Here is a 17,153-nt window from a genome sequence, read left to right on the forward strand (position 1 = left end):
CAGCTGCACCCCCACAGCAAGTATAGGGTCGGGGCAAAGCAGAGATTGGCCCTTGCTGCAGGATAGAAGGGGATTACTTTCAGGAACCCTCAAACCCTACTCACCTAGTGGTTTGGCTTCACATTGCAGGGGCCCCGGTTCCTTGGGTTGCATAGAGGTCACGTGTCCACCCTTTGGCTGCCCTTGGCACGCAACATACAGACTATTGGGCTCATCAGTGGGGGTAGCGCCAGGCTCTAGGGGTGAGAATCTGCAGAGGGCACAGGAAGCAGACTCGCATCACCTACCGACCCCTCTAGAGCACACAGAGGTGAGGCATGGATGCTCTAGAATGTACTGCTCACCCGATGGCCCTCCTCTCAAAGGCTGTTTGCTTGAACACAGCCCCTGCCCATCTCAGTACCTCCCAGGCCCCCTCCCCACCTCTGCCAATCCACACCACTTACCTGCTACAGACCGGGGGGTGCTGCTCAGCAAGAGAACTGACAGGCTGTCCTCCCGGGGCTTTGTGACAGCGGTGACAGAGCGAATAGTTCTCAAACCACTCAGAGTTGGGATTCAGCTCAGCTGAGCCTGCCCCACAGGCCCGGCACACCCGGCATGCCTAGCGGAAGGGAACAAGCAAAATGGCCACCGGTCAGACAACAGAGATGCAGAGACGGGAGAAGAGCACAGGGCATGTCCCAAAGGGGAAACCTGGGGCGCTGCAGGAAGTGGAATTAGGGAGAGTAAGGAGCACTGGGGCACACTCACCTTGCACTTCCAAGAGTGAGCAGGCAGTTCTTCCATTGGTGGTTTCAGGCAGAAGGTATGGTATCCTTTGTCACACGTCTCACAGACCAACATCTTAGAGTCATTCCCAGGTTTCCTGCGGGGGCACATAACAGGGTTCTCCCTGCCCTCCTTTTCAACCCTGACCTGTGCTTCACCTAAGGTTCCCTTCTGCCCTCCCACTTTTACCTGCAAGCTTGGCACACTTTGCATTCAGGGCACTGCCAGCCAGCACGCTTGCGGGCAGTCAGAGCAGTGTCCAGACAGGCCCCGTGATAGTGATGCCCACAGCTGGTACAGAAGAACAAGTCACACAATTCCCCTGGCCCCTCACATACTGCACAGCGAGCCTCCTCTGCAGTAGGAAGGGAAGGATGACACAGGTCAGCTATGGATTCCTTACAGGACTCAGCACAGTGCTGTCTACATAACTGGCATTCCACAGACACAGAATGAACAAAGTTTGTAAGTGTCTGCCTAACATACACCAGGCACTGCTCTAGGCACTGCACTACATCGCGCATGTATGCTCAGTCATTTCAGTCGTGCCTGACTCTTTGAGACCCCATGAACTGTAGCCCACAAAGCTCCTCTGTCCATGGGATTCTGCAGGCAAGGATACTGGAGTGGGTTGCCATGCCCTTCTCCAGGGGATCTTTCCAAATAGGGATCAAACCCACGTCTCTAACTTCTCCTGCACTAACAGGCAGGTTCTTTACCACTAGTGCCACCTGGAAAACCCAGGTACTGCAGAGACCACGGTAAATGAGACAGGCAGAGCCACTGCACTCAGAGTCCAAGCCTATTTTCATGGGGCAGACTGACAGCACGTAATTACAGATTTCAGAGCACTCTGCAGAGCATAAAAACCCCAGGAGCCGTGGACCCTCACGTGTCCCCTGTCCAAGGGGCAGGACTCCTCACCCAGATGTGTGGCCCCCTCACTGTGCTCTGGGCATAGCAGCTGCAGTGTTTTCATGGATAAGAAGGAACCGCTGGCAGTTGCACAGGGGAAGTGGTAAAGACGTGAACATCCAGGCGAGCGGCAAGGGATGGAGGCACCAAGTCTGGTGCAGTGGGAGCAGCGCTGCCAGGGTGGAAACAAAGCCTCAGGACTGGCCAGCTCTCTCCAGAGCCACAGGCCAGGCACCAGTTCTAACCCAGCATGCCCTCTGCCCACCCTGCCCTTTGCCTGTGCCATTCCCTGGCCCCCACCCCACCTGTGAGATCCCTGAGAAGATGGCCTTGTCCACACCACATAGTTCTGGGCCCTCCTGCCCCCATACGCCTGCCGACCATGCAGCGCACCAGTGGTGAGCCCAGCAGGACCCTTTATAGGTGGAAAGAGGGAAAACAGTTAACAAGAACGTGACCCCTGGTTCAGGACCACCTAGCCCTTACCCCATTTCCTCCCCAAGTCAGCTACCCCACTTCCCTTCCCTTACCTCCAGGTTCTCCCAGGTGGGCAGGTGTCAGGCCCTCAGGGAAACCAATCTGTGATAGGTCCTCACTGGGCAGCGCTCCCTCACTGGGCCCTGGGTTCCCCCCAGGGGACACCACGGGACACCGGGGCCAGTCAAATGGCAACTCAAAGCGCCGTAGCTCCCGCTGCCCATGTAGACTGGGCTCTCCGCAGTTACAGAGAGCACAACGCCGCACCGGACCCCCGCTGTGAACACACAAGCATCAGCACCACGCCAGTCCTGCACCCTCAACAACCCCACGACTTGGCACACCTATGCTTCTTGAACACTCATTTCCTAAATCTTCCACTTTGAAAGCCCCAGATGCTCAAATCAAGTCTTCATACATCCTTATATTCTCATTTCCCCAAACTAGTTACCTGCAGTCCTGGGGAGGCTCCTGAAGCCGGGGACCCCCAGAACTGGGCACAGAGACCTCCCCAACATGTGGTTTGGGAAGGTCTGGCTCAGTGGCACCTGACTCCTCGGAGGCTGCAGGTCCATCAGCTGAATGAACAGAGAAAAAACATGTATCAGCCATTATCCTCTGTTTAATACCAGTCCACTCATCAGACCCATGAGATTACCCAAAACCCTTGGTGGATAACAGTGATGACATTTCAACTTCCGTCCCAAAGAACAAAGTCCTTCAATTATTACCTGTCTATCAGACAGACTTAGCTTCTGTCCCTGTGCTAGGACCAGAAATCTAAGATTTCCTGGGAAGAACAGAAACCCACTGTTTGTCCTACCCACCTGCTGGTTCCGAATCTTTATCCTCACCAGGCGGCTTCGGGCTGTCCATCCCTCTCTCCGACTGGGCAGAGCCCTCTCGGGGAGACCTGTCAGAGCCAAGAGATATCTATTTGTCTAGGAAATCTTCCCACTAAACACTTTCCTCCAAATCCTGAGGAGAAGGCAGCTAATGTTATCTAGAACCTATAGAAATCAGAGCAAAACCACACCTACAAACTCCTGTACTAATGACAAGGAAAATCCTTCTCCCCAACCCTTGTCCCACCGTCTACTTCCCCTCCAATAAACACATATCCTCTTCTTCCACTCTGAATTCCCGGGGGGGTCCACTTCCCATCTCCTGCCTAAGAGTTCCCAGGACAACCAGAAGCACCCACAAGCTACATCTAGTACCCCTCTTTGCCTCACATCTGAGTTCTTGGCTTCTGGCAGGCCCTATCCCTTGGACTTTTCCCTCAGTTCTCAAGTCAGCTACCATCCTAGAGGTCTTTCAGCGCTAACCCAGGAGTAGTCATAAACCAAGAAGTCTGAGTTCAGCTGAAATCCCTCTACTGGAGACCAAATTTGGGGTCTTGCAAGATGTAGAACATGTTACTGGAACGAAATCCCAGCTTTGGATGGATCTCCCCCACCTCCACTGGTTTCAACCAGAATATTCCAATCATAACAGAAGAAACTCCCAATTTCCCACCAACTGCCCATCTAAATCTAGCTCAGGCCCACCCCCTGGCCCCTGCCATGACTGAGCTCAAGTTCTCACCCAGCCTGAAGGCCTCAGGTCGTTGCCCTTAGCAACGCCAACTGCCCTTCCTCCTTAGATGTCCCTAGAAGTTAACAGAAGGGGCCTTAAGAGTTACTGAGCATGTGTAGCCAGGCCTGACGCTAGGCATGCTGGGAGTTGTAGTCTCAGGAAGCACACAGCCACTTGGAGCTGTTCTAAACGGGGGCAGGACACAGCAAAGCAGCTTCCTTCCTCTTCCATCAGGCAGGGTTTCCACACACACTATGGGGGTGGGGGGTAACGGTCCCCTCTTCTAAGATATGCCTGCCTATCCCAGAGCCAAATGAAACACACTAAAGTTATACCTAAGAAGGTCAAGATACACACCTTTGGGCATATTTTCCTAAATCTCAGAGGAAACTAATAAACACAGTACAAAAAAGAGAGAAGTAAAGAATTACAGAGCTGAGGAAGAGGAAAGGGGTCCTATAGAAGAAGGGAAGAAAGGGACAGGTGCCAACCGCTCTTAGTGGGAAGGGTAGGGGCTTAAGCAGAGAAACTATATAAAGTATAATTTTCCCATAGCAGGTGGAGCAGGTTACAGAACTCTAAATGAAAGTTTGAGAATTTTCTGTCTCCCCTTTTCCACTCCTCTTATTTAACCAGAAGGACCACACCAACCTTTGTAAAGACAAGCCTCTCTCCCCACACCAAATACCCCAGTCAGCCACTTGGGGTTGAGTGCATGGGGCAGATGAGGCTGGGGGAATCCTCAAAGGTGCCCAGGATCCATAAATCAATCACCTAAGAACCACAGTATCAGTGCTCTTTCCCTGAGTTAATATTCCATTTCCAAAGACTGGCAATGGGCCTCATGGGACATGCCACAGGAAGGGCAATTTTTACTCCTTTCCCTTTACACTATTAGATTCTACTAGACTGGGAAAGTGAAGTATCACTTGATACCTGCTACCTTTACTCCCAGATCATCTCTTTCCCAAAACTGTCACTCACATAATCACACCTAAAAGGAAAGCAGGGTGGCCATCTAGCCAGCCCAGAGAAAAGATGCTCTGGCACTTCAAGGGCCCCCCAGAAGCCACCTATGTGAAGTAGGGGTTGGAGGTCAGGGCACCAGCTAGGCTCCTCTTCCTATTCAGCCACTCAAGGCCTGACCACACCCAGAAGGCTTCAAAGTTTCCTAAACATGTGCAATTTTCGTGGTACCTTACCACTAAATATCCCCAAGAGCTTCCAACTGTTGTACTCTCAAAGTTGAGGCTAAAGGAGTCACAAACAGCAAGAAATCAAAAGCAACAGTGATAGCGCAGTGGGTGGGAGGACTGCCTCACACAAGGCCAGAGGGACGAATTCCTCCGCCCTCCCACAAGCGCAGCCCTCTCAAACTGGTAACGCTGGCACTGCCTGGGGAGGTGCAGAAACCACCTGCATCTAGCTTTGGGAAACAGTACCAACATCCTCCAAAGCTGCAGCCTCATTTATGGGATCATGGAAGATGAGAGATAAGCCAAGGGTTGAGTGTCCTCCAAGCTGGACCAGAGAATCCAGAGGCTCTTCTAAGGAGTCCCATTTCCCTTTGGACAGTCCAGCACCTCCCCCACCAATGCTGAGTCCGAGTTGTCAGGCCCCTGAACAGATCCAAACAAATAAAAACCACAGGTTCCCCTGTCTCAGCATTCAAAACCAGAAACACACATATACTCCAAGGGTTTTTCCCTGGGTCTAAACTGGGCTAAGGCCTGGCCAGGATTCCTCAAGGGAACTAGGGATCCTAGAGAAACACAGATCTAGCGAGTGAAACCATGGTGGGTCCATTTGATTCCAGGCTAAAGAGGCCCAGGACAGCAAGAAAGAAGGCAGAGATTCATCTCAACCCACTCTCCCCTCTGCCTCCATCCCAGACCAAAAGCTTTAGCTCCATTATGCCAGCCAAAGGGGAAATGGAGGCTTGGAGAGGTGAAAGGCTGAAGCAGGCCCTTGAGTGAACAGCTCTTCTGTAGGACTTCAGGACTTCCTGGTTCCCAGCCTGAGAATCAAACCACACCTCTCCCCACCCCCATTTTGGGCTGGCCCTCCAGGGAAGAACCCAAATGGCAACAGGGGCTCTGGAGACCCTCTGAACTATATCCCTGGGTCACTCTAGGGTCAGCTACAGCCAAAAAGGAGTGGTGTCTCTTAAGGAAGTTCTTTAGGGACAGACAGCCGGAGAGGCCCTCCACAGGAGGCAGGGGCAGACAGCATGGGTGACAGCTAGCCTCATTTCAGCACCCCTGTGCCACCTCTCACCTCAGGATTACCACCCAAAACCTTTCAAGGGCAAACCCCTATTCTGTCTTTTCCAAGACCAGGCTCAAAGTGGTTGAGCCTCTGTATGTTGGAGGAGACAAAGTGAGGGAGCAAAATACAGCAGCCAAATCCTGGCTGGGCAGCATGACAGCTGTGAGAGGGGCTGTCCCAGCCCAGGGTCCAGAGGCTCACGCTGCACCCTTCATGCAATCACACACACACACCCCTTCTCCCCAACACCTCCTGCCAGGGCTGAAAACACTGGCTTCAGAGACATGCTCCTATCAGGTCATTTCTCCTCCAAAGAGGTACTGGCCACCCTATTCTGCAGGGTTGGGACAGGATCACAGGACTAGTTAACATTCCCTGACTGAAAAAGGTTGGCGAGGTCTGGGAGGGGCCCTGCAGGACTGGCCAGAGACTTACGGGCGACCAGGCCCGGAGAAAGCAGGAGACAAAAGCCATTTTTTGCAGCCCACATTCACAGGGAGCAAATCTCAACGGCCTCCTCTATAATCCCCTAGAGATTATGTCCATCCCAAGAGGAGGGAAAGCAAAGCAGGCTAAGACAGCACTAGGCCTCGTTGGGGTCACTTTGCCAGGCAGGGGTAGTTTAAAGTTGACCAGCAAGGCCAGAGCTGCCCCCAGCCCCGCCTCCTTCTTGCCCCAGCCACCTCCTTCATCACAATAGTCAGTTTCCACTCTGCCCCATGCACAGTGAAATAAGGCCTAGTGCAGGAATCAGGATTCCTTGAGTCTCCCAGAGACTGCTCTCAGTGCCCGGATGAGCAAGAACAACCTTAAAGTCCAACCTGGCACTAAGTCTGACCTGGCAGTGGCACCCTACCCCCGTTCCCAAGTTGTTCTATTCCCAAGGCCCACAAGGAACCCTGAAGGAGAAGCAGCTGACTGGGATTGGTGCTGGCATCAGGGCTTGGGTCCTAGTTTAGTAGAGCTCCCCCCAACACAAAAATAAACAGGCAGAGAGACTTTCTGGCCAGGTTCCCAAACTCCCGTGGTTCCCTGAACCCCCCAGTCTTTAAAGAGGCACACCCCAGGACACCAGGCCTCGGTTCTCCTCTGGCGACTGGCTCAGGTTCCCTTGACAGACCCTGCCAAAGGAACCCTCCTCAGCTCTGGCACCCCCTTCTCCAACCTACAGGCCAGCTCGGGCCAAGATAGTCCATCTGGCTATGCCCCCAGTCCAACCCTTTCTGGGCCCTGGCCGGGCGGACTTCACTCACCTCTTCACAGGGCGATCCAGAAATCCTCATCCGAGAACATGGCCAGAGCCCGGGCCGCTCCCCGACCTCCAACCGCCAGAGCGATCACAGCCGCCCCCCGCACGGGGGGGCTTAAGGGGGCCAAGAACGGTAAATCCAGGTCGGAGTGGCCACCCTCCCCCCCCTCAAAAAAAGCAAGAAGCCGAAGAAGGGTTCTCTGCCTCGGGTTCCAGCAGTTTAGGTTTCCATGGACAGCCCCAAGGCGGCGAATCCCGAGCGGACACAAAGAGAGCACCGGTGGCTTTGATCTTGGGCGAGCAGGCTCCGCATCCGCGTCGCCGGGCGGCCTCTCAGTCCTAGGGCCGGGCCAGCGCCCCGGTCGCCCGCGCCGGGCTCGGGCGGAACGTCGAGGCTCTCCAGATGGAACGTCGAGGCGCCTCCCCAGCAGCCCGGAAGGAATGCCGCGCCGCCGCGCCGGGCCCGGATGGAACGTGAGACCCTCGCAGGAGCGCCGAGCCCCTCTCCCCCTCGGGCCGGCGCCCCGGGGCCGCGCGAGCTACGGCGACACGGAGCCGGCGGGGCCGCGGGGCTGAACCTGACACACACCCAGTGCTGGGCTCCTCGACCCCGAGCACTCTCCCTCGGCGGCTTCGAGCCCCCCACCTTCTGCTCCCCCCTGGGGAAGGGAGGAGGGTAGGTGGGCGAGGAAGAGGAAGGGGCGGGCGGTGCGAGCCCTCTGCCCGCTCCCCTCCGGCCGCTCCAGGCCCTGCGCTCGCCTCCCTTCCCCTCTGGCCTCGGGAGCTGCCCCGCCCCCGGCCTGGCCGGCTCAGATCGGCGGCACCCCCTCGACCCCCGGCTGGCTGTGATCGCGGGGGGCCTAGAGGTGCATGGCCCAACCCCGGCTCCCGGCGCCGGGGGGTCAGGAAACTGAGCGGAAAGTGGGGAACGAGGCAGCCATTTGCAACCGGAGAGGAAAGTAGTGCAGCGCGGCGCCGCTCCGCCTCCCCCCCCCTCCGCCTCCTGTTCGGCCGGTAGGGTGGTTCCTGCGAAGGGGCTATTTCCTGGCCCGAGATCTCGGCAGCGGTCGTGAAGATTCAGGAAGCCTCCGGCGCGAGATCCGGGTGGCCCTTTTGCCCGGGGAACCCCACTCCAGAAGGGGAGAAAAGAGAAGACGCGGCCCTATTTTGTGTTGGAGCGGAGCGGCGGAGGGATTCGGTCCTCTCGGAGGAAAGGCTGTGACTCTGCAGTTCTACGCACACGCAGCGGGATCCCTCCGCCATAGGTTAACCCCGACTGCGCCGGGCCGGCCGCTGTGCAGACACGTGGGAATGAAGCCCCCCTCCTCTTCGCCCCAGACCTGGAACTGCCTCCTTTACCACCAGGCTAGTAAAACTAGGACTCTGGACACTTCCTAATTCCGTTTCGCTGGAGTTATCGGTCCCTGAAACTCTTAGCTGCCCCTTGTCTTGGCCAAGAGCAATCTTTCCCGGGAGGGGGATGGAAGAAGAGCCTGGAGATTGGCCGCTGCTCTGCATCCTGGGAACTGGAGTCCGCAAATGGAGAAAGTGAGGCACGGCGCCTGGCGCTGCAAAGGGTGGGTTCCTGCCACGTTCGGGGGCCTAAAGGAAAGCGGAACGAGTCCCTAGTCGTTCCTGCTGGCTCTCAACCCCCCTCGAGAGGAAAGAGGACTGTTAGTGCCTCCACAATCACCTCCCCTGTCAAAACAGAAATGCAGAGTTTCCCCTCCTTTCCCTGGTGCTCCCAGCCCCAGCCCTTCTTTCCGAATCTTCAGGGCCTGTGCTCCCCAGCACCCCCCCGCCCCCCCCCCCCCGCCTTTTCAGTAAACAGAGGGCATGTAACTTGTAGCCTTGCTACTTGGCTAGAGTACTGTTATTCTACGCAAGATCCCAAAACAGCTTGCAAGGACACCCCCCCGCCCCCCTCCCGCCCCCCTTCCCCCTACCCCCCGCCACCAATTAGTCTGGATGAGAAAGGGTTGGAATGATTTCTCTGCATTAACTCTACCCACGGGATAGACAGGAGGAGACAAATTAACAAATGCGCTGGATACTTAAAATATTCTTAGTTATTCCTCACCCTCGTTATGAATTAATGTGGAATTATGTCCATATTACAGATGAAGAGATTGACACTAAAATACATAAAATTGTTCAACAAACCACATCTAGTGAGAAGTTGAGCCTTGCCGTAATGCAAGCCAATGGCCATGTTTGTCCTAGGATGTGTGTATGTGTATATAAATATTTTTTAAATTTTTATTTTAATATGTGGAGAAAGACACAAACCAGGTGCAGGGCTGGTTTTGTGGGAAGGGGTTTACAGTGCTGTCCAATAGAACTTTCTGCAATGATAGAAACGCCCTATACATTCATGTGGCTTAGTCACATGTAGCTATTGGGTACTTTGAAAAGTAAGTGGTGCAACTGAGGAACTTTTAATTTTAAAAAATTTTAAAACTAAATAGCAATATATGACTTGTAGCTTTTATATTGGACAGTGCAGAAGACCTAAATGCCTACTGGCCAGAGTCATAGGAGGGATCAGGACTAGGTATGTCTTGGCTAGCCAAACACTGTAATATGCTCTGCACTGACCATTCAGGTCTAATTCAGCAAAAAAAAAGTCCAGCAGTAACTCCTCACCTGTAAATGGAAGGCCTCTCCCTACTTTCTGCACCCAGAGGCCAGGAGGCAGATCCTCACCAGAAAAACCTCAAATAATACACAATAGCCATCTTTTAAGGGTTTATTATGTATGAGGACCTATGCTAAGCATTTCATATATCACCTTAGTTTTATTCTTACCTCAATCCTATGAGGAAGGTTTAACTACACATAGTAAATGAGACACTAAGAGAGGTTCAGAGGCTCAGAGAGTTTAAGTGTCTTCCTAGCATCACACAATTAAGTGGAAGAGGAACTCTTTTTAACCCAGCCATTAACCACTATTCTTTACTACTATCAGGCTTTGAGATTGTTTGATATGCCTCTCAAAAACCTGATATTTGTTATCCCATTTCAAACCTCATGGACATAACAATAGTATAGATACCTGTAATGAGAATTCCAGGTCTGATGTGCAAAAAGACCTAATATTAGTGTAAGGAGAGAGAGTGATGAGAACCCTAAAGAGATTCCTGAGCCCCTAAGAGATTGCTCTTTGGAATATGCTTTTTTCTGCAGCCCTTATTTCTTTTTAGATTCAATATCAGAGATGCAGAAGCTGCCAGCAGGACTTTTAAAAACAAGCATGACAGACCATCACCCCCAGTTATAAGCCCAACTAGCCGGGAGCCAGGCCATAACAAGGTCATAGCTAAAAATCACACCCGGATTTTGTCCATTTTTCCCAATTAAGTGCATTGACAGAGTACCTCAGGCTCTCCCAGTTGGCAGAACTCTATGCCTTTCCTGTGAAGGATACCATTCAGGTCACCCTTATAAGTCGTTGCAGGAGGTATTAGGCCACTTAGGACCTAGGGCTGCTGGGGAGGGGGTGGGGGTAAAGGCAGTTAGGACCAAACTTTCCTAGCTGAACCCATCCTCCTACTGAGGTGGTGGGTCAACAAGAACAGAAGCAATAGCCTTTGACACCTGGAAAAGGTAACACAACTTCAAAAGTGTGAAAGGTATGAAAAAAGCAAAGAACATCTATTTTAATGAAAGGCACTTGAAGAGATCAGGGGCAGGGAGTGAGGGTTGATCGGGGCATTATTCCTTCCTTTATTCAACTCTCTTAAAAAATTAAAATCTTTGCAACACTTTAGTCCCTGCCTTCACACTACTTCACAGTTGTTACATCATTAGGAACAAGGGTCTTTCTTCCAACCCAAACGTATCCTCTCTGAGTTCCAACAAATCCCAAGGCCCCAGGAGGGAAGCTAGGGCAGCATGTGGCAGCTGGCCACTAGAGGGCGGTGTTTCTGTAGTTAAGGGGGTTGTGAGAGCCTACAAATTTGGATGGGAGTGGCAGTCAGTTGGTTACCTGTATGGGAGAACAGGGTAGAAAAGAAAGTTGGGAAAAATAAGTAGTAAGTCTTAGGGTGATGGTCCTGAATGAATTAGGGGTAAGGAATAGGAACAAGGTTGGAGGAGTAAAAACCTTGATTCTCTACCAAAGGCCACAGTCATCACTCCTTAGAAAAGAAGATACTGGCCCTGAGTGCTCCCCAGACACAGAGAAGTCAATTACAAAAAGATTTCTCAGTTTATTTGCATATGTACATTGTCACTCCTGGGAGCCAGCTTCGCTTCAGGAGTCCCCAGCTCCCCTCACCCAGCCAACACCCAAAACCTACAGAGGAGACTGGGTCCTGAATAAACAATGCCCAGGACTCATATACCAACCCCATAGGTTATCACAGTTCATATATTTAGCAAAAACAGAGCTAGAGGACAGTGCCCATGAGACATCCTTGCCTCTTTGTAAACATGGACAACCAGGCCACTGGAGCCTGGGTAAGTGTGCAAACATGAGGGTACCTCACTGTGTGCCTAGAGGGCCAGGGACACAGCTGGCAACCAAACAAACCCGTGAAGTCCTGAGGGCGCCCCCACACGCCCCCACTGGAGCTTGGAAAGTACCAGGGGCAGAATCAAGGCAGCTGCCCCTTGCTCAAGAGCTCATCTCTGGGCTCACATGAGATGGCAGCGGCGCTCTTGTCCATATGAATTCTCTACCCGGGCAATCTCCTGGATGACTTTGGTGAAGATGCCTTGAGTCAGCTGCAAGGGATAAGGATTCAGGGCAAAAAAAAAAATTGGTTGAGTTCACTGCCAATACCACCCAACTCTCAGGTGAATGCCCCACTCCCCCACCATCCCCACCACCAAGCAGTGGCATAAAAAGAAAAACACTGCTACCCCCACCACCTTCCTACTCTTCAGGCCCAGTACCTGATTATTTCGAGCAGATGACTCCATAAATGTTGCACCCCAGGATGCTGCCAGCTTCTTCCCCTCAACAGCCTGGACCTCCCTAAAAGCAAATTCAGGACATGAAAATGAAGAATAGCAATAGGCCCCATGTTCTCTGAAAAATCTTTACAGAAACTAGACTTCCTCTGACTCATCTCATTCCAAGGTTTGGGAGAAGGTTTGGGAAAGAAGAAAATACAAGAAAACAAAGGAGCCTAGGACTAAGGCTTGAAATATGAAATTATAGCTTTTGAGATAGAAGGATCATTTTGTCTTAACCTTCAAGTTAGAAACAAAGAGGTAAAACGACTGGTTCAAATCAGTGGCAGAGCCAGGACAAGAGCCTGACTGATTCCTACACACTTTCCTTTGCCTTAAGCTACAGAGATTTCCATACCTGTCTGGAGAGAGATCGGCCTTGTTTCCCACCAGCACCACCGGCAGCCTGGGAGGAAACAGCAGTTACAACAGAATCCCCTCTGTTCCCCATGGACCCCAACCTCCTTCACTTCATAGCTGGACAACTCCCCATCAAACCAGATAGGATCTATGTCCCGGCTTCCTCCTTAATTTGGATCAATACGCCCCTCTGCCCTCCCTCTTCCCTGGTGTCCACACTATGTCTTTATCCCCTGTGGCACGTACCGGGTTTTCCCGTGGCCTTCATGTAGCTTTTGGTACAGACTCTCAATGACTTGGAAGCTTTAAACACAAGAAAAGAATCTTACAATTTTATTCTGGGACAGCCCTCAGGTCCTCCCAAGTCCCCCACTCTCAACCTTGGTCACTTACCTATGCAGAGAGGTGACAGAATACACAAGCACATAACCATGGACCCCAATGATGAATGAATAGGGCAGAATGCTGTACTCATCCTGACAAGAAATAAAAACATCAATACCTTGATTCACAAGACTCAGATGGCCAAGTTTGCTGGGCTGCATCCTGGGGACCCTCCCTGTGGCACTCCCTACTCCAGTCACTTCTATCCAACAAGTACTTATAGAGTAGCTCCAAACAGCACTGCACACTGAAATACTGCTAAAATGCTTTTCTTTTAATACTACTTTACAGATGAGCCTCAGAGGCTACCAGACTTCATCTCCCAGGACTGAACTGCCACATTTAGACACCCTACCCCAAACTGGTACCTGCCCTGCTGTGTCCACCAGGTGTAGGTGAAACTCATCTTTGCCAACAGTCACTATCTTGCTGTAAGCTGAAAAGAAAAGAAAACTTGACTGTGAGGTGCCTTGTAGGGTGAGCAATCTGTGCCCCTATATATTAACACAGATGGGCCAGGTTCAAGGAGCTCTCCAGGAAACTTAAGATACAATGTTAGGCTTATTATGTCTACACATGCACTATCCTGGACTCAGTATCTTGGAAAATGCACACTCTAGCTCCACTCACAGAACAGGATTGATAGAGAAGAGATTAGATTTAATATCTAATTAAATCATCCCTTTGGCACCCGGAAAATCCCAAAGTGTGGCCTTGGCGGGGGGGGGGGGCACCCAAGCCCTCCCTACCTCACCCCAAGGGGAGAAATTTACTCACTATTCTCCACAGTAGGATCATAGTCTTCCAGGAACTCGCCCTCCACAAACTGATGTGCTAAAGATGTCTTCCCTGTGGGAAGCAGAGGTAATTGTAGCCAAATCACCCATCCACATTCATTTCCTCTGTCCTTTTGGGCTGTGGCCCTGGACTAAAGGAAACCCCGAATTAGCATCCTAGCCTGTGAATGCCCCATGCAATGCTTTCCCTTAGACTCCTTCACCCTCTTTTCGCCCCAGGTCTCTGCACCTTGGCCACCGGATGCATACAGTAGCGACGCAGGAAGCCTTTCCTGCTGTCTTTCCCCACCCAACTCCTGGGAAGATCCGGATTCCCCAGGATTCAGTCAGCCTTGCATCCGACACCTGAGACTTGCCCCACCCAGACCGCGCCCCCGCCATCAAATCCTGCCCCCACCTCCACCCCCCAGAGTAACGAACACTGAGGACCACTGTGATGTTCAAGCCGTAAGCCCATGTTAACTCTTCCATGCTCCAGCTTCCTGCCGCCTTGAACACTACCACCACCCCAGCCTTTCCCACTCCAACCTTTCAGTCCTCGCTCTACAAGCTGGTTCTAAGGATGCCACCATTTCTCCCTGGGTCGCCTTCCCGCGGCAGTGCGCCTCCTCTGGCCACAAAGCCGCGGTGCATTGGTGCTCTGCCCTAGACGGAGACTCACCTACAGAACGGTATCCGAGGATGACCACCTTCCTGTAGCGAACTAACGGCATGGCAGGAGCCGGCCCCGAGGGGCTTGCAGAACTTGGAGCTGAGAGAGCCCCAAGAAGAGAAAGTCGCAGTGCAGTCAGGTGTGGCAACCGGCACGGGAAAGTCGCTCACTCTGAAGCTGCCAGGGGCAAGCTAGAGGGAAACCAAAACAAGCGCCGCGCCCGGAGCTGGCCACGTGATCACAACACAGCAAGACTAAGGCGAGGGAGCCGGGCGACCGGGGAACTACACTGCCGCGCCGCTCAGGGCTCCGCCCCCCAGGCCGCTCGCCATTGGTCCATTAGAAAGGATAGGGGCGGAGCCGTTAGCAGGAGGGAAGGGCGGGCCTCACGTGGAGCGGGAGAAAAAGGAGTTGCGCATGCGCACACTAGACCCGGTTCATTCATAAAGAAACAGAAAGGAACCCGGGGTCCTAGAGGTGTTTGCGCGTTTGCAATCGAGTAATAGTGGCTGCAAAGAATCGTGGATGGAAAAGCGTTGTGGCTGGGCTAGAATTTATGGTCAAAAGACTCTAGGTCTCCCTTTTCCAAGATCTCCGGAGTCCTTGGGTAGGGGAAAAAGGCCAAAGTTTTAATATATCCCCCTCCAAACTTTAGCCCCAGATATTTTATTGTCAGGTTTCTGTAGTCTTCCAGGATCTAACTTCGGAACTGCGAGTCTTATTCCTTGAAAAATTGTTAGAATTTGTGGCCAAGTCCTCTGAGGTTTAGCTGTTATCGTTATTACAATCAAAGCATTTATTTATTCAACAAATATTTATTAAGCATATATCTGATCTGATCTGATATGTTTTAGTTATTGCTCTATCTTTGAAGATAGAGTGATGAACACAATAGATAAGGTCTCTGAGTTCACAAGCTTAAAATTCAGTTGGGAAGAAACAAACATAAACAAGTAAATGTTAGATAATATTAAGTGCAACAAAAAAAAGCAGTGTTACAAGGGACTTCTGGGTGGTCTAATGCAGAGTACTCTTCGTTCCCAATGCAGAGGGCGGAGATTCAACCCCTGGTCAGGATACTAAGATCCCACATGCTGCAATTAAGACCCTGCGCAGCCAAATAAATAAAAATAAAGGGGGGGGGGGGGGGAAACTGTGGTAAGAAACGACTGGATTAGTCATTAGTGACACAAATTAGTGACTTTTCATTTCAAAACAAGCCCCATTTAAGCTGAAGTTCAAATGACAGTAAGGAGCCAGCTAGGTAAAGATTCAGACAGAAGAATCCACCAGCACTAGAATGGAAATAAGTTTGTTAAAATCCAGAAAAGAGAGAGAAAGCCAGTTAGCCTAAAGTAGATGAAGTCTAAGAGGATCGCAGGTGCTAGCCCCTGTAAAGTAGTTTGGGCTAATTCTAAATACCTAGAAAGCTGCTGGTGATGGCTGTTGATGGTGTCATTAAGTAAATTGGGGCATGACATGATCTGAATTGTGTTTCTAAAAGATCTTTCTGACTGTGGAGAATGGACTGGGGTTTGAGAGAAACAGGAGCAAGTGGAACAAACAGGGAGATCAGTCAGGAGACTGTTATTTGTAGACCAGGTAAGGAGTGAGAGTGGCTTGACAAGAGTGATAGTGATGAATGAATTTCATTCAGAGAATTCGGGGTGTGTTTTGAGGCTGAGGTTAAGTTCACTTGCTTGCTGAAGGTGTGGATACAGAAGGTGAGGAAGGAAAAAGAGGAAAGAAAACACCTAGATTTAGAGAGAGTTTTACTTTATGCCAGGAGCATTGCACTGTCATCTAATTTAATATTCACCACAGCCTGAGGTTGTTAATTGGCATTGTTCACACATTCATCAACAAATGTTTATCAAACAACCACCATGTCCCAGTCACCCTTCCAGGTGCTTAGAATACAGCGGTGAACAATACAGACAACGAAAAAAAAAAAAAAAAAAAAACAATACAGACAATGTCTCTGCTTACAAGGATCAAGTATTCTTTTGGGAGAAGACCAACAATCTACAAGCAAACAGTAAATAAGTTACAATTTAAAAAGTAATAACTGCAATGGGAAAAAAATAAATAAGACATTAGTGGGCTAGAAAGTAACTTGGGGTGTTATTCCTCTCCTTTTAAAATAATTTTATGTATTTATTCATTTTTTTGGCTGTGCTGGGTCATTGTTGCTGATTGGGCATTTCTCTCTTTGCAGAGAGCAGGGGCTGCTCTCTAGTTGCATTGCTTGGGCTTCTCATCGCAGTGGCTTCTCTTGTTTTGGAGCACAGGCTCTAGGCATGTGGGCTCAGTAGTTGTGGTTCCCAGGCTCTAGAGCACAGGCTCAATAATTGTGATTCGCAGGCTTAGTTGCTCTGTGACATGTGGGATCTACCCAGACAAGGGATAGAACCTGTGTCTCCTGCCTTGGCAGGCAGATTCTTTACCACTGAGCCACCAGGTAAGCCCCATACTCTCTTTTTATATATCCTAGAAAGCCTGAGGAGGTAACATTTGTGTCCGTGACTTGAGTTGTTGCTGTTATTTAGTTACTAAGTTATGTCCAAGTTTTTTGAGACCTCATGGACTGCAGCCAGCCAGATTCCTCTGTACATGAGATTTCCCAGATAAAAATACTGGAGTGGGTTGCCATTACCTTTTCTAGGGGATCTTCCTGACCCAGGGATCAAACCTGCATTTCCTACATTGGCAGGTGGATTCTTTACCACTGAGCCACCAGAAA

At 51.1% G+C, this 17,153-nt stretch overlaps 2 protein-coding genes across 2 annotated transcripts in view; both read right to left on the reverse strand.

Moving 5' to 3' along the window:
• The window catches only part of KMT2D (lysine methyltransferase 2D), a 39,938-nt gene extending 31,915 nt beyond the window's left edge, over nucleotides 1-8,023 (reverse strand). The window contains exons 1-10 of the mRNA XM_027542739.1: nucleotides 7,263-8,023; nucleotides 2,991-3,076; nucleotides 2,615-2,741; nucleotides 2,217-2,440; nucleotides 1,992-2,101; nucleotides 1,696-1,858; nucleotides 961-1,126; nucleotides 754-868; nucleotides 447-604; nucleotides 105-250 (exon numbers count right to left, since the gene is read on the reverse strand). Coding sequence (XP_027398540.1) covers nucleotides 105-250; nucleotides 447-604; nucleotides 754-868; nucleotides 961-1,126; nucleotides 1,696-1,858; nucleotides 1,992-2,101; nucleotides 2,217-2,440; nucleotides 2,615-2,741; nucleotides 2,991-3,039 — 1,258 coding nt within the window. The 5' untranslated portion in view covers nucleotides 3,040-3,076; nucleotides 7,263-8,023. The remainder of the gene's footprint in view (nucleotides 1-104; nucleotides 251-446; nucleotides 605-753; nucleotides 869-960; nucleotides 1,127-1,695; nucleotides 1,859-1,991; nucleotides 2,102-2,216; nucleotides 2,441-2,614; nucleotides 2,742-2,990; nucleotides 3,077-7,262) is intronic.
• Nucleotides 8,024-11,449: 3,426 nt separating this feature from the next.
• RHEBL1 (RHEB like 1) lies at nucleotides 11,450-14,677 on the reverse strand. Its single transcript, XM_027542740.1, has 8 exons — nucleotides 14,420-14,677; nucleotides 13,739-13,810; nucleotides 13,330-13,397; nucleotides 12,971-13,053; nucleotides 12,824-12,880; nucleotides 12,576-12,623; nucleotides 12,158-12,239; nucleotides 11,450-11,986 (listed from the first exon to the last, which is right to left on the reverse strand). The coding sequence occupies exons 1-8, from the start codon at nucleotides 14,469-14,471 to the stop codon at nucleotides 11,897-11,899; spliced, it is 552 nt and encodes a 183-aa protein (XP_027398541.1). The 5' UTR covers nucleotides 14,472-14,677; the 3' UTR covers nucleotides 11,450-11,896.
• Nucleotides 14,678-17,153: the final 2,476 nt, after the last annotated feature.

Source organism: Bos indicus x Bos taurus, chromosome 5, assembly GCF_003369695.1.
Source record: "Bos indicus x Bos taurus breed Angus x Brahman F1 hybrid chromosome 5, Bos_hybrid_MaternalHap_v2.0, whole genome shotgun sequence".
In the NCBI taxonomy this organism is placed as follows: domain Eukaryota; kingdom Metazoa; phylum Chordata; class Mammalia; order Artiodactyla; family Bovidae; genus Bos; species Bos indicus x Bos taurus.

What these genes read in the sequence shown, in the direction of transcription:
- RHEBL1 (XM_027542740.1), bottom strand. Translation starts at nt 14,471, where the DNA reads ATGCCGTTAGTTCGCTACAGGAAGGTGGTCATCCTCGGATACCGTTCT. An exon ending in TGATCCTACTGTGGAGAATA is followed by an intron (nt 13,398 to 13,738) that starts GTGAGTAAATTT and finishes TTTTCTTTTCAG; the next exon opens with CTTACAGCAAGATAGTGACT. An exon ending in GCCGATCTCTCTCCAGACAG is followed by an intron (nt 12,240 to 12,575) that starts GTATGGAAATCT and finishes ATTTGCTTTTAG; the next exon opens with GGAGGTCCAGGCTGTTGAGG.